This window comes from Podarcis raffonei, chromosome 3 (genome assembly GCF_027172205.1).
Source record: "Podarcis raffonei isolate rPodRaf1 chromosome 3, rPodRaf1.pri, whole genome shotgun sequence".
NCBI classification, from domain to species: domain Eukaryota; kingdom Metazoa; phylum Chordata; class Lepidosauria; order Squamata; family Lacertidae; genus Podarcis; species Podarcis raffonei.
The window spans coordinates 123,015,714-123,028,051 of NC_070604.1; the positions used below are offsets into that span (position 1 = coordinate 123,015,714).

General features: G+C 48.0%; 1 protein-coding gene across 2 annotated transcripts in view; it reads right to left on the reverse strand.

Annotated features, from left to right (window-relative positions):
• The window catches only part of CLU (clusterin), a 34,911-nt gene that overhangs the window by 2,611 nt on the left and 19,962 nt on the right, over positions 1-12,338 (reverse strand). For both annotated transcript variants that reach the window (XM_053383876.1, XM_053383877.1), the window contains exons 4-7: positions 8,638-8,805; positions 6,250-6,703; positions 3,863-3,976; positions 509-735 (exon numbers count right to left, since the gene is read on the reverse strand). In XM_053383876.1, the coding sequence (XP_053239851.1) occupies positions 509-735; positions 3,863-3,976; positions 6,250-6,703; positions 8,638-8,805 (963 nt within the window). The remainder of the gene's footprint in view (positions 1-508; positions 736-3,862; positions 3,977-6,249; positions 6,704-8,637; positions 8,806-12,338) is intronic.

Below are 12,338 nucleotides of genomic sequence, written 5' to 3' on the forward strand. Positions count from 1 at the left end.
TCTGTTTCCTGGCCCAAAAATCTACCTAAAGATTAACAAAAGCCACAACTTTTGGGTTGTGGAATGGGTTACTTCCATGTTTCAGCGGTCGCGCATGTGCAGAAGCGCTAAATCTTGCTTTGCGTATGCACAGAAGCGCTGAATCACAACCCACGTGTGCGCAGACGCGGGTTGCGAACGCTGTGGGTTGCGTACGTGCATCCTGCAGGGATCACATTCACAACCCGAGCGTCCACTGTAAATTACAACAACAACAAACAAACAACCACGGCTAACAACAACGACGAGAAACAACCATGGCTAAGCAAGGTTTTTGTGTTTGGACATAATGCCAAACCACTGTTAAACCATGGTCCGTAAGGCAACAAACCATGGTTTGCTGGTAGAAAACAAACCATGGTCAGTGTGCTTGGCTGCATCCGCACATGCAAACAAACCATAGTTAGGCTGAGCAAAGCATGGCAGAGCATTATGGGCGGACTAGGCACAGGGGCGAGGAGATACCCACCATGGTGACCTGCAGAAGTTTGTCGCTATTCCGCGTGACGTTGGCCAGGCGGGACACCCAGCCAAACTGCTGGTTGAGCTGGTCCAGGAGACTTGTGGTGTTGAGCATCTCCTCCTGGAAAGCCTTGAGGATTTCGTCGTATCTCCGGGTGAAGCGCTCCGCCAGTCGAAGGGCGTCCTCAAAACGCTCTCTCAGCAGGGTCTGCTCCGGGTCTGTCTGGGAACAATCTGGAGGAGGTTTGGAGGCAGGGAAGCGAATGTCGAGGGAATAATAGAATCATAAAATTGTGGAGCACAGAATCTTTGATCAAAGAAGAGTGACTAGTGGGATGCCACAGGGTTCTGTCTTGGGCCCGGTCTTATTCAACATCTTTATCAACGACTTGGATGATGGACTCAAGGGCATCCTGATCAAATTTGCAGATGACACCAAACTGGGAGGGGTGGCTAACACCCCAGAGGACAGGATCACACTTCAAAACGACCTTGACAGATTAGAGAACTGGGCCAAAACAAACAAGATGAACTTTAACAGGGAGAAATGTAAAGTATTGCACTTGGGCAAAAAAAAGGAGAGGCACAAATACAAGATGGGTGACACCTGGCTTGAGAGCAGTACATGTGAAAAGGATCTAGGAGTCTTGGTTGACCACAAACTTGACATGAGCCAACAGTGTGACGCGGCAGCTAAAAAAGCCAATGCAATTCTGGGCTGCATCAATAGGAGTATAGCATCTAGATCAAGGGAAGTAATAGTGCCACTGTATTCTGCTCTGGTCAGACCTCACCTGGAGTACTGTGTCCAGTTCTGGGCACCACAGTTCAAGAAGGACACTGACAAACTGGAACGTGTCCAGAGGAGGGCAACCAAAATGGTCAAAGGCCTGGAAACGATGCCTTATGAGGAACGGCTAAGGGAGCTGGGCATGTTTAGCCTGGAGAAGAGGAGGTTAAGGGGTGATATGATAGCCATGTTCAAATATATAAAAGGATGTCACATAGAGGAGGGAGAAAGGTTGTTTTCTGCTGCTCCAGAGAAGCGGACACGGAGCAATGGATCCAAACTGCAGGAAAGAAGATTCCACCTAAACATTAGGAAGAACTTCCTGACAGTAAGAGCTGTTCGACAGTGGAATTTGCTGCCAAGGAGTGTGGTGGAGTCTCCTTCTTTGGAGGTCTTTAAGCAGAGGCTTGACAACCATATGTCAGGAGTGCTCTGATGGTGTTTCCTGCTTGGCAGGGGGTTGGACTCGATGGCCCTTGTGGTCTCTTCCAACTCTATGATTCTATGATTCTATGATCATTCTGGAAAGCGATCGATCCAGAGCAAAACACCCTCATCTTTTCCCCCCATATAATTTTTACTGATATTTTAAAATTACAGCCATTCCTTGGGTTACAGATGCTTTAGATGCGTGTTTTCAGGTTACAGACGCGCCAAAACCTGGAAGTACCGGAGTGGGTTACTTCCAGGTTTCGGCACCTGCGCATGCGCAGAATCACAGAATCACACCTTGCACATGCACAGAAGCACTGAATCGCAGCGCTGCAGGTTGTGAACGCTGCGGGTTGCGAACGTGCATCCCACAAGGATCACATTCGCAACCCGAGCATCCACTGTATAAGAAAAGGAAAAAATTACAGAAAGAAAATAGGAGAGAGAGAAAATATGCCAGGAAAAGAAGTATTATGCAGCCTCATTATGCACGGAACATGAGTACAGCAGAATATGTCTGAGAATATTCCAAATATTTGGGGGGGGAACACCCCAGTAATTATCAATACATTGGCTGGATCAGACAAAAATGTTCATCTTAATTCCCTTGCCGTCTTATCATGTGCACATCATTTGAACAGAGAGACAATCAGAATAAGATATGATAAAATAAAAGAGCATGGGTTTATTGTGTCTTGTTGACTTTATTTTCATGAAACCCATACTTTAGCGCAAGCGGAAACGACCAATTGCCCACATGCCTCCTTACTTGTAAAGGATATGAAATCAAGTCATACCGCAATAAATGTGTCTTTTTTTATTAGGTGCCCCCACCCCCAGTGAAACAATAAGGAAATGTCAATGAAATATTATTTTCAAAAGCAACTGATCCAGTGCAAAATTCAGGCTCTGTAAGAAAACTCTGTAAGAAACTCTGTAAGAAAACTGCTTCATTGACTATGCAAAAGCCTTTGACTGTGTCGACCACAGCAAACTATGGCAAGTTCTTAAAGAAATGGGAGTGCCTGATCACCTCATCTGTCTCCTGAGAAATCTCTATGTGGGACAAGAAGCTACAGTTAGAACTGGATATGGAACAACTGATTGGTTCAAAATTGGGAAAGGAGTACGGCAAGGCTGTATATTGTCTCCCTGGTTATTTAACTTATATGCAGAATTCATCATGCAAAAAGCTGGGCTGGATGAATCCCAAGCTGGAGATTGCCGGAAGAAATATCAACATCCTCAGATATGCAGATGACACAACCTTGATGGCAGAAAGTGAGGAGGAATTAAAGAACCTTTTAATGAGGGCGAAAGAGGAGAGCGCAAAATATGGTTTGAAGCTCAACATCAAAAAAACGAAGATCATGGCCACTGGTCCCATCACCTCCTGGCAAATAGAAGGAGAAGAAATGGAGGCAGTGAGAGATTTTACTTTCTTGGGGTCCATGATCACTGCAGATGGTGACAGCAGTCACAAAATTAAAAGACGCCTGCTTCTGGGGAGAAAAGCAATGACAAACCTAGACAGCATCTTAAAAAGCAGAGACATCACCTTGCCAGCAAAGGTCCGTATAGTTCAAGCTATGGTTTTCCCAGTAGTAATGTATGGAAGTGAGAGCTGGACTATAAAGAAGGCTGATTGCCAAAGAATGGATGCTTTTGAATTCTGGTGCTGGAGGAGACTCTTGAGAGTCCCATGGACTGCAAGAAGATCCAACCTCTCCATTCTGAAGGAAATCAGCCCTGAGTGCTCACTGGAAGGACAGATCCTGAAGCTGAGGCTCCAAGACTTTGGCCACCTCATGAGAAGAGAAGACTCCCTGGAAAAGACCCTGATGCTGGGAAAGATGGAGGACACAAGGAGAAGGGGACAACAGAGGATGAGATGGTGGGACAATGTTGTCGAAGCTACCAGCATGAGTTTGACCAAACTGCGGGAGGCAGTGGGAGACAGGAGGGCCTGGCATGCTCTGGTCCAGGGGGTCACGAAGAGGCGGACACGACTAAACGACTCAACAACAACAAGAAAACTGAATGAGAGATGGACAACTTTTGCTCCATGCCAAAAAGGGAAAACTGCCCCCCCAAGGGAAGTTGTTTTCATGAATCAAGAGGCAGCCTTGACCGACTCACCGACGTCCAAGATGGCCTGACATTTCTCGCACCTCTCCTTCATCCTCAGGCAGCCGGCAGAATTGCGGCGGATCTCGCGGCACACCAGGCGGTCGTCTGCAGGACTGGGGGACCCTGACAGAGAAGGAGAGAGACTGTGACTCTTATGGCGGGGGTTTCTAGTCCCTCCCTGATGCACCTGAGAGACAAACTGGCATCATCCATTAAAGCCAAGGGGAACTGCAAGTATCGTAATGCTTTCCTCGCCCCCCCCATCCTAATGGGAAAAGGGGGCTGGGTGCTCAGCACCAGGGCAGCTGCCTTGCATGCAGAAGGTCGCAGATTCAATCCCCACTGGAGCTGGGCGTATCTCCTGCCTGAAACCGGGTATAACTGCTACCAGTCTGTGCAGGCAATATGGAGCTACATGGACCCATTGACCTGACTCATTGCATAACGGCATCACGATACTGGCAGTTTAATTTCAAGTTCCTTTCCTAATGATTCCTAGCATGGTGTTTGCCACACACAGGGTCAACCTCCTCATCAAACCATCCACTCCAACCTCAAGGTCTCGTTCCTGGTTCATCAGTTCAGACCCCATGAGTGCAGGTGTGAAATTAAGATCCCCCCCCGACATGCATCACTTTACACTTGTCAACATCTAACTGCATTTCCCATTTTGCCACCCATTCGCTCCTTTTGCAGCTCTTGGCAACCCCTTTTGGTTCTAACCACCCGGGACTCTAGATAATTTGCAAAAAAGTCAAAAAGCACAGGTCCCAATTCTGATCTGGGCTGGGGACGACACTTTCTACTTCTCTCCATTATCCCCAACAAAAAGGACTTTGGTGGGTTTTTTTGGGGGGGAGTGCTTTTAAACATTTTTTTCCAATTCATTATGGATCATTTCCCAATACTCTTTTACCCTTTTACAAGTCCACCACATATGAAAGAACATTCCCCCTGCCTCTTTGCATCTCCAGCACCTATCTGATTCAGTCTTATGCATTTAAGCAAGCCTACTCGGAGTTAAATACCATCTAGATTCAGGTAGGTCTCTGAAGAAGTGTGCATGCACACGAAAGCTTATATCCAGAACAAACTTAGTTGGTCTACTGGACAATTTTTAAAATACCATCTGTAAATCATTTTCAAGTAGTTCTCCCTCAGGGAATAACATGCTGTAAACTTCAAATCGCTTTTCCAAAGTTTTTCCCAGAGGTTAAAATCTGTATTACTGTAGATTCCGGCATATAAGACAACTTTTTAACCCCAGGAAAGAGGTTAAAAAGTTGGGGGTCGTCTTATACGCCGGGTATGGCTGCAGTGGGCAGCGGGCCCTGCTCTGCACTGGGAGGAAGCTGCCCGGCGAAGCTGCCGAAGCGTATAAGACGACCCCCCCAAGTTGGAGCTGCCAATTTGGGGGGTCGTCTTATACGCCCAGTTGCCTAATACGCTGGTGTCAGAGGCTCAGGAGCAGAAGCACAGGGGAGAGAGCAAATAGAGAGCGGAGGAGAGGAATCCGAGGGGAGCGTAGGGGAATATGACAGTGACCCGAGAGATTCCATGAGCTTCTCCAGTGAATCAGAAGATTCTCAGAAGGGGGCGCCTATGGTAAGGACAAGGGGGGTCCCGGGGGGATGCTCCAGAAACAAGGGGCCAGCGGGGACTCCCAAGGGAGCAGCGGAGGATCAGGACCAGTTCCCCCACCAGAGCACAGTGGGGGGGGAGAGTCACATGAGTCAGGACCAGCCTCTCCTCCAGCGGGGAGAGAAAATGAGTCAGGGATAACCACGCCCCCATCGGAAAGTGGGGAAACGGAGGTGTCAGAGGCTCAGGAGCAGAAGCACAGGGGAGAGAGCTAGCCCCCCCGAAGGAGGGAGCAGTGACACAAGTGTAACGGTCAGAAGGAAAGTGGGAGGCTGCGCGCGCGCGCCAAGTTCAAATGTGCAGGAGCGCGGGACAGCAGAAGACCCGGATTGGGAGCCAGGTCCAAAAGCCCGAAGGAGGGAGGGGGAAGAGTCAGGGGACTCAGCGTCAGAGGAGTCTAGGAGGGCTGAGACTCCGACTAGCAGGCGGACCCAGAGAAGGAAGGAACAGAGGAAGAGGTGGAGTAAGGCTAGAATCTTAAACTGGTGTCAGGGGGGAGGAGATTCAGATGGAGCTTCGGCGGTCTAAGGTACAGACGTAGCATTGCACGCTGCGCGTGTGGAAGTGAAACTGAACTTCAATAAACACTTTTATACTAGAGAAAGAAGCAGCGTTGGTCTTGTGTGAGCTGGGACCTTGGGCAGCGCTGACAGCTGGAATCTACTGTATGTCCTGTATCTATTGCCCAGCAGGTGAGCAATTTTGGATGGGTGTCAGAGGCCAGACCTACTCACCTGCCCGCGATCTCCACTCACCTGTCGGGAACCTCCCCAGGGAAAGCCCCGGCCGTCCTTCCGGCCACTGGCCATAGGGCCCCTTCTGCACCCCGTCCATGAGCTGCTGGGTCATCTGGTGGAGCGACTGGAAGAGCTGGTGGAAGTCCTGGTGGGGTCGGTACTGGCCTGGGAAGGAGGGGAAGGCGGACACGTCCCGGGCCAGGCGGGACCCCGGGAGGCGGATGCTGCGGATGGGACCCCAGAACATGTCCCGGAAGCCGCTGAAGGGCGACTGGAAGAAGGGAGCCAGGTGGCCGTAGGCCTGGGTGCTCTCTTGGAAGAGGTCGTCCACGCCACCCTCGACCAGGCTGTAGCGTTCCTCCAGGTCGTCCAGCCGCTGGCCTTGGTTCTCGTCCGCGTCCTTCAGGGAGTCGATACGCTCCCCGTTGACCCAGATCGTGAAGGGCGAGGAGTGGTTGAGGAAGTCCTCCAGCTGGAGCAGAGAAAAGCCTTGAGCATCCTTTCAGCTTCTACACCTAAAAAGCCTTAAACGGCTCAGGAGCGCCTCTCCCCATATGAACCGACCCGGACCTCAATACAGTGGTACCTCTGGTTGCAAACGGGCCTCCGGAACATGCAAAGAGCGCAACCCACAGCGGCACGTCTGCGCACGCTCGGGTTGCAATTCGCCGCTTCTGCACATGCGCATGACGTTATTTTGCGCTTCTGAGCATGTGCGAGCAGCGAAACCCAGAAGTAAGCCTTTCCAGTACTTCCAGGTCACCGCGGGATGTAACCTGAAAGAACGTAACATGAAGCAAACGTAACATGAGGTATGACGGTATCATCTTCTGAGGCCCTCCTTCACGTGCCGCCTCCTCAAGAGGTCCAGAGGGTGGCAACACGAGAGGGGGCCTTTTCTGCAGTGGCTCCCCGTCTGTGGGATGCTCTTCCCAGGGACGATTGCTTGGCGCCTTCATTATACACCGTTAGGCGCCAGGCAAAAACGTTCCTTTTTAACCAGGCCTTTGGTTGATCTGATTGGCATCCTATGCCCTTTTAAAACGTGTTTCTTTTATGGGGGGGTGTTATTGGGTTGTTATCTTTACTCTGATTATATGTTGTGGTTTTATATCTTAATTTTATTCTGTGAACTGCCCTGAAACCCCAGGTATAGGGTGGTATATAAATTAAATTAAATTAAACCACAAGATGGGAAAAGGGGTCCCTACAATTAGGGAACTCCGTTCCCCATCAGCTAAGCCCTGGAGGATAATCCAGTGGGAGCGTCAAGCGGTAGGGCAGCAGGGAGAGGGAAATGGTGAATGGGGTTTTGGACCAGTCAAAACTTCGTTACAGAGAGTCATGGCAGGTAGTTTAAACCACAACTGGTTTAGCAATGCCTAAGAACATGGGTAGGCAAACTAAGGCCTGGAGGCCGGATCCGGCCCAATCGCCTTCTAAATCCGGTCCGCGGACGGTCCGGGAATCAGTGTGTTTTTACATGAGTAGAATGTGTCCTTTTATTTCAAATGCATCTCTGGGTTATTTGTGGGGCATAGGAATTTGTTCATATTTTTTTTTCCAAAATATAGTCCGGCCCTCCACAAGGTCTGAGGGACAGTGGACCGGCCCCCTGCTGAAAAAGTTTGCTGACCCTGCCTAAGAACCTGTGAAGAGCCTGCTGGAACCTCTCGCTTCGCCTTTTTACCAGTTGCAGAAACCCTCTAGGGAGTTGCTCTGACGCTCGAATCCTGCTCGCTGGTTCCCCACAGGCCACTTGGCATGATCCAGCAGCCTCTTCCGGTTCTCAAAGTGGCCAAATCAGATGTCGCAAAGGGAAGGCCGCAATCAGGATTCGAACTCAAGAGCCCTCTCCTTCCTGGGTTTTCCAGCACCTGGGGTTCAGAAGCATCGCTGCCTCTGAGTGCCATCCTGACTAGAAGCCACTCCTCCGTGAATTTTCCTGATTCAGGTTGGTTCTCCTCTCTACCTCCTGTGGCAATGAGTTCCATAGTTAAAGAAGCCCTTTCTCTTTGCTGCCCTGAATCTTCCAGCATTCAGCTTCACGCAATGTGCTAGGAGAGAGGGGGAAAACTTTTCTCGATCCCCTTTCTCCACACTGCACATAATTTCATGAACTAGGCTGCTTCTCCCCTTCAAAACCCAAAACAGTTTGCAGAGTCTGGGTACCTTAAGGACTTTCTTCCATATGCCCACTCCAGGGGACCCCATTCATCACCTGAGGGCCTGATCCCTGGCCCCTGGTCCAACAAGGGAGGATGAGGAACAGAGCCTTCTCCGGCTGCCTTGCCATGCCCGCCCCTGAGTGCCCCGCCTGGCCCCATACAGATATTTATCTTTCCGCATCAGATGTTGCCCCGGTTCTCCAGGCGGGTTCTTGGGGTACCCAAATCACATGCTCACCTGCCTGCCGACCAGACCGGCCCCGCTGTGGCACGTCCGGGTGTAGAACCGCATGCAGGTCTGCTTCAAGCAAGGCTTGCACTCTTCCCAGAGGGCCAACATGGTCTCGTTGCAGACCTCCTTCTCGCTCAGCTGTTTCTCAGTCTCCTGGGCAAGGAGGAGGGCTTCCTACAAAAGCCAAACGGGGCTGTTAGGTTCTTTGCAAGAGGGCAAGACAAGTAATAAATGTTGGAAATGTTTTTTTAAAAAATAATAATAATAGTTTTTTTAAAAAAAATAAATTTTATTAGTATTTTCCACACAACACGAAAGATACCAAAAAGTAACAATACAGTGGTGCCTCGCAAGACGAAATTAATTCGTTCCGCGAGTTTTGTCGTCTTGCGATTTTTTTCGTCTTGCGAAGCACAGTGTCGGAAAAGTTTTGGAAAAGCTTCAAAAATCACCGAAGTCTTCAAAAACCTCAAAAAAGGCTACCACACCGCGTGCTATGAGTTGCTCCTCGAAGTCAAGTCGCAACTGTATTAACGGTGTTAAGAAAAAGGAAACAAACTTGCAAGACGTTTCCGTCTTGCGAAGCAAGCCCATAGGGAAAATCGTCTTGCGAAGCAGCTCAAAAAACAAAAAACCCTTTCGTCTTGGGAGTTTTCCGTCTTGCGAGGCATTCGTCTTGCGAGGTACCACTGTACACAACACACAAAAATCAACATTCGAAAACTAAAAACAAAACAAAACAAATCCATTGTTTCTCTTCATCCTGGAGAAGAGTGACTAGTGGGGTGCCACAGGGTTCTGTCTTGGGCCTGGTCTTATTCAACATCTTTATCAACGACTTGGATGATGGACTCAAGGGCATCCTGATCAAATTTGCAGATGACACCAAACTGGGAGGGGTGGCTAACACCCCAGAGGACAGGATCACACTTCAAAACGACCTTGACAGATTAGAGAACTGGGCCAAAACAAACAAGATGAACTTTAACAGGGAGAAATGTAAAGTATTGCACTTGGGCAAAAAAAATGAGAGGCACAAATACAAGATGGGTGACACCTGGCTTGAGAGCACTACATGTGAAAAGGATCTAGGAGTCTTGGTTGACCACAAACTAGACATGAGCCAACAGTGTGACGCGGCAGCTAAAAAAGCCAATGCAATTCTGGGCTGCATCAATAGGAGTATAGCATCTAGATCAAGGGAAGTAATAGTGCCACTGTATTCTGCTCTGGTCAGACCTCACCTGGAGTACTGTGTCCAGTTCTGGGCACCACAGTTCAAGAAGGACACTGACAAACTGGAACGTGTCCAGAGGAGGGCAACCAAAATGGTCAAAGGCCTGGAAACGATGCCTTATGAGGAACGGCTAAGGGAGCTGGGCATGTTTAGCCTGGAGAAGAGGAGGTTAAGGGGTGATATGATAGCCATGTTCAAATATATAAAAGGATGTCACATAGAGGAGGGAGAAAGATTGTTTTCTGCTGCTCCAGAGAAGCGGACACGGAGCAATGGATCCAAACTACAAGAAAGAAGATTCCACCTAAACCTTAGGAAGAACTTCCTGACAGTAAGAGCTGTTCGACAGTGGAATTTGCTGCCAAGGAGTGTGGTGGAGTCTCCTTCTTTGGAGGTCTTTAAGCAGAGGCTTGACAACCATATGTCAGGAGTGCTCTGATGGTGTTTCCTGCTTGGCAGGGGGTTGGACTCGATGGCCCTTGTGGTCTCTTCCAACTCTATGATTCTATGATTCTATATCTTACAAGTTAATATTATAAACACTAAAACAACAACAACAAGACACTGACTTCCACCAATCTCACAGCACCTCCTTTATCTCTCATTGTGCCTTCCTGTTTTCTTTATCATCTCTATCCTAACATCTAGATATAAATCCTTCTTAACTTAACTTAATAATTTCTATTAATTTTCTTACAGATATAACACATATCACAACAAAAGAAAAACAGGCGGGGAAACAAAAAGGAAAAAAGACAAGATCACAAATGTAAACAAAACAGAGAGTCAAAACAAGGTACCGGTAAATACCTAAACAACCTAAACAACACAAATTAATTAATTAATTAGACTTCTAACCTCATAAACATATTTTGGGCTTCCTCTGAGCCCCCCCATCTGAATTTCCTTGTAATTAAAATGTAGCAGTTTTCTGGTATCATTTTAAAAAAAAAAAACCACACAATATTCCAATTAAAATAAAATTTCTTAACTTTCCTTAAAGTCCTAAATCTTATTTATTTAATTAACTCTTAATTTAATCCTAGGCCTATTTTGGTACTTTCAAGTAATTTCTAATTTTTAATATCACAGTATTTATGCAAATAGTCCTTAAATTTCTTCCACCCTTCTTGGTATTCCTCTTCTTTTTGGTCGCGGATTCTTCCAGCAAGGCCAGCCAGCTCCATATATTCCATCGTTTTCGTCTGCCATTCTTCCACAGTTGGTAGTTCTTGTGTTTTCCATTTCTTGGCTATTAAAATTCGAGCAGCAGTTGTGGCATACAAAAATAACTTTACATCTTTCTTGGGCAGTTCAGAACCTATTATTCCAAGGAGAAAGGCCTCTGAGTTTTTTTTATAAATGTATATTTCAATATATATTTTTAATTCATTATAAATCTTTTCCCAGAAGTCTCTCAACTTGGAACATGTCCACCACATGTGATAAAAGGTACCTTCCTTTTCTTTACATTGGAAATGTATTGTTGGAGAGGCACACAAAGGATGAACAAGTTAAATCTGTGATGATAGATTGGGCAAGAGTTGTCGGACATAACATAATGTTTGAAGACTGGGAAAGGTTTTGGAGGAAAGGGGTCAAGTTCACTGCATGTACGGCGTTAAAGGGAAATGTTATGAAAATGATGTATAGATGGTACTTAACCCCCGTAAAACTAGCAAAGATTTACCACAAGAGCGATAATCTATGTTGGAAATGTAAAGAAAAAGAAGGTACCGTATTTTTCGCTCCATAGGGCGCACCTGACCATAGGGCGCACCTAGTTTTTAGAGGAGGAAAACAGGGGAAAAAATATTCGGATCAAATATTGCACTAAATTATTTAAAGCAGCAAAGCGGGCGGCTCCTGTCCGCTTTGCTGCTTTTAATCGAGCCTCAGAGGATGATAGGAAGGGGAACCAAGGCTTATCTAAGTCCAGTTAATAATGAATTGCCTGACTTATGGCCATCAAGATTAGCCTGGCCGTCTCAGTGGAAATCTGGGGAGGCTGAGGTGGACTTTCCAGTGGTCAAAGTGTGGTTGTGTCTTCCTGCCCGGCATCTATTTCCTGCCGTCTTTCCCCCCTGCACCCCCTGCTTCGAGGGAAGGAAGCGGAGCCATGGATCCTCTGCTTGCAACTGCAGCAGATTCCCTCCACTTTGAAGCAGGAAAGTGGGAGAGGAGCTGCTTACACGAGTGTAAGCTACTCCCCTCCCACTTTGCTGCTTCAAAGGGAGCCCTGGAGGAGGGAATCCACTGCATGGATCCCCTTCCTTCCCTCCTCCGTGGTTGCTTTGAAGCAGGAAAGTGGGAGAGGAGCTGCTTACACGGGTGTAAGCGGCTTCCCTCCCACTTTGCTGCTTCAAAGCGAGCCACGGAGGAGGGAGGGACGGACGGAATCCCCTTCTCTCCCTCCTCCCCGGCTCAGGTCAGCAGCAGCGGCTCTTGCTGGCTGGAAGAGCTGCACAGA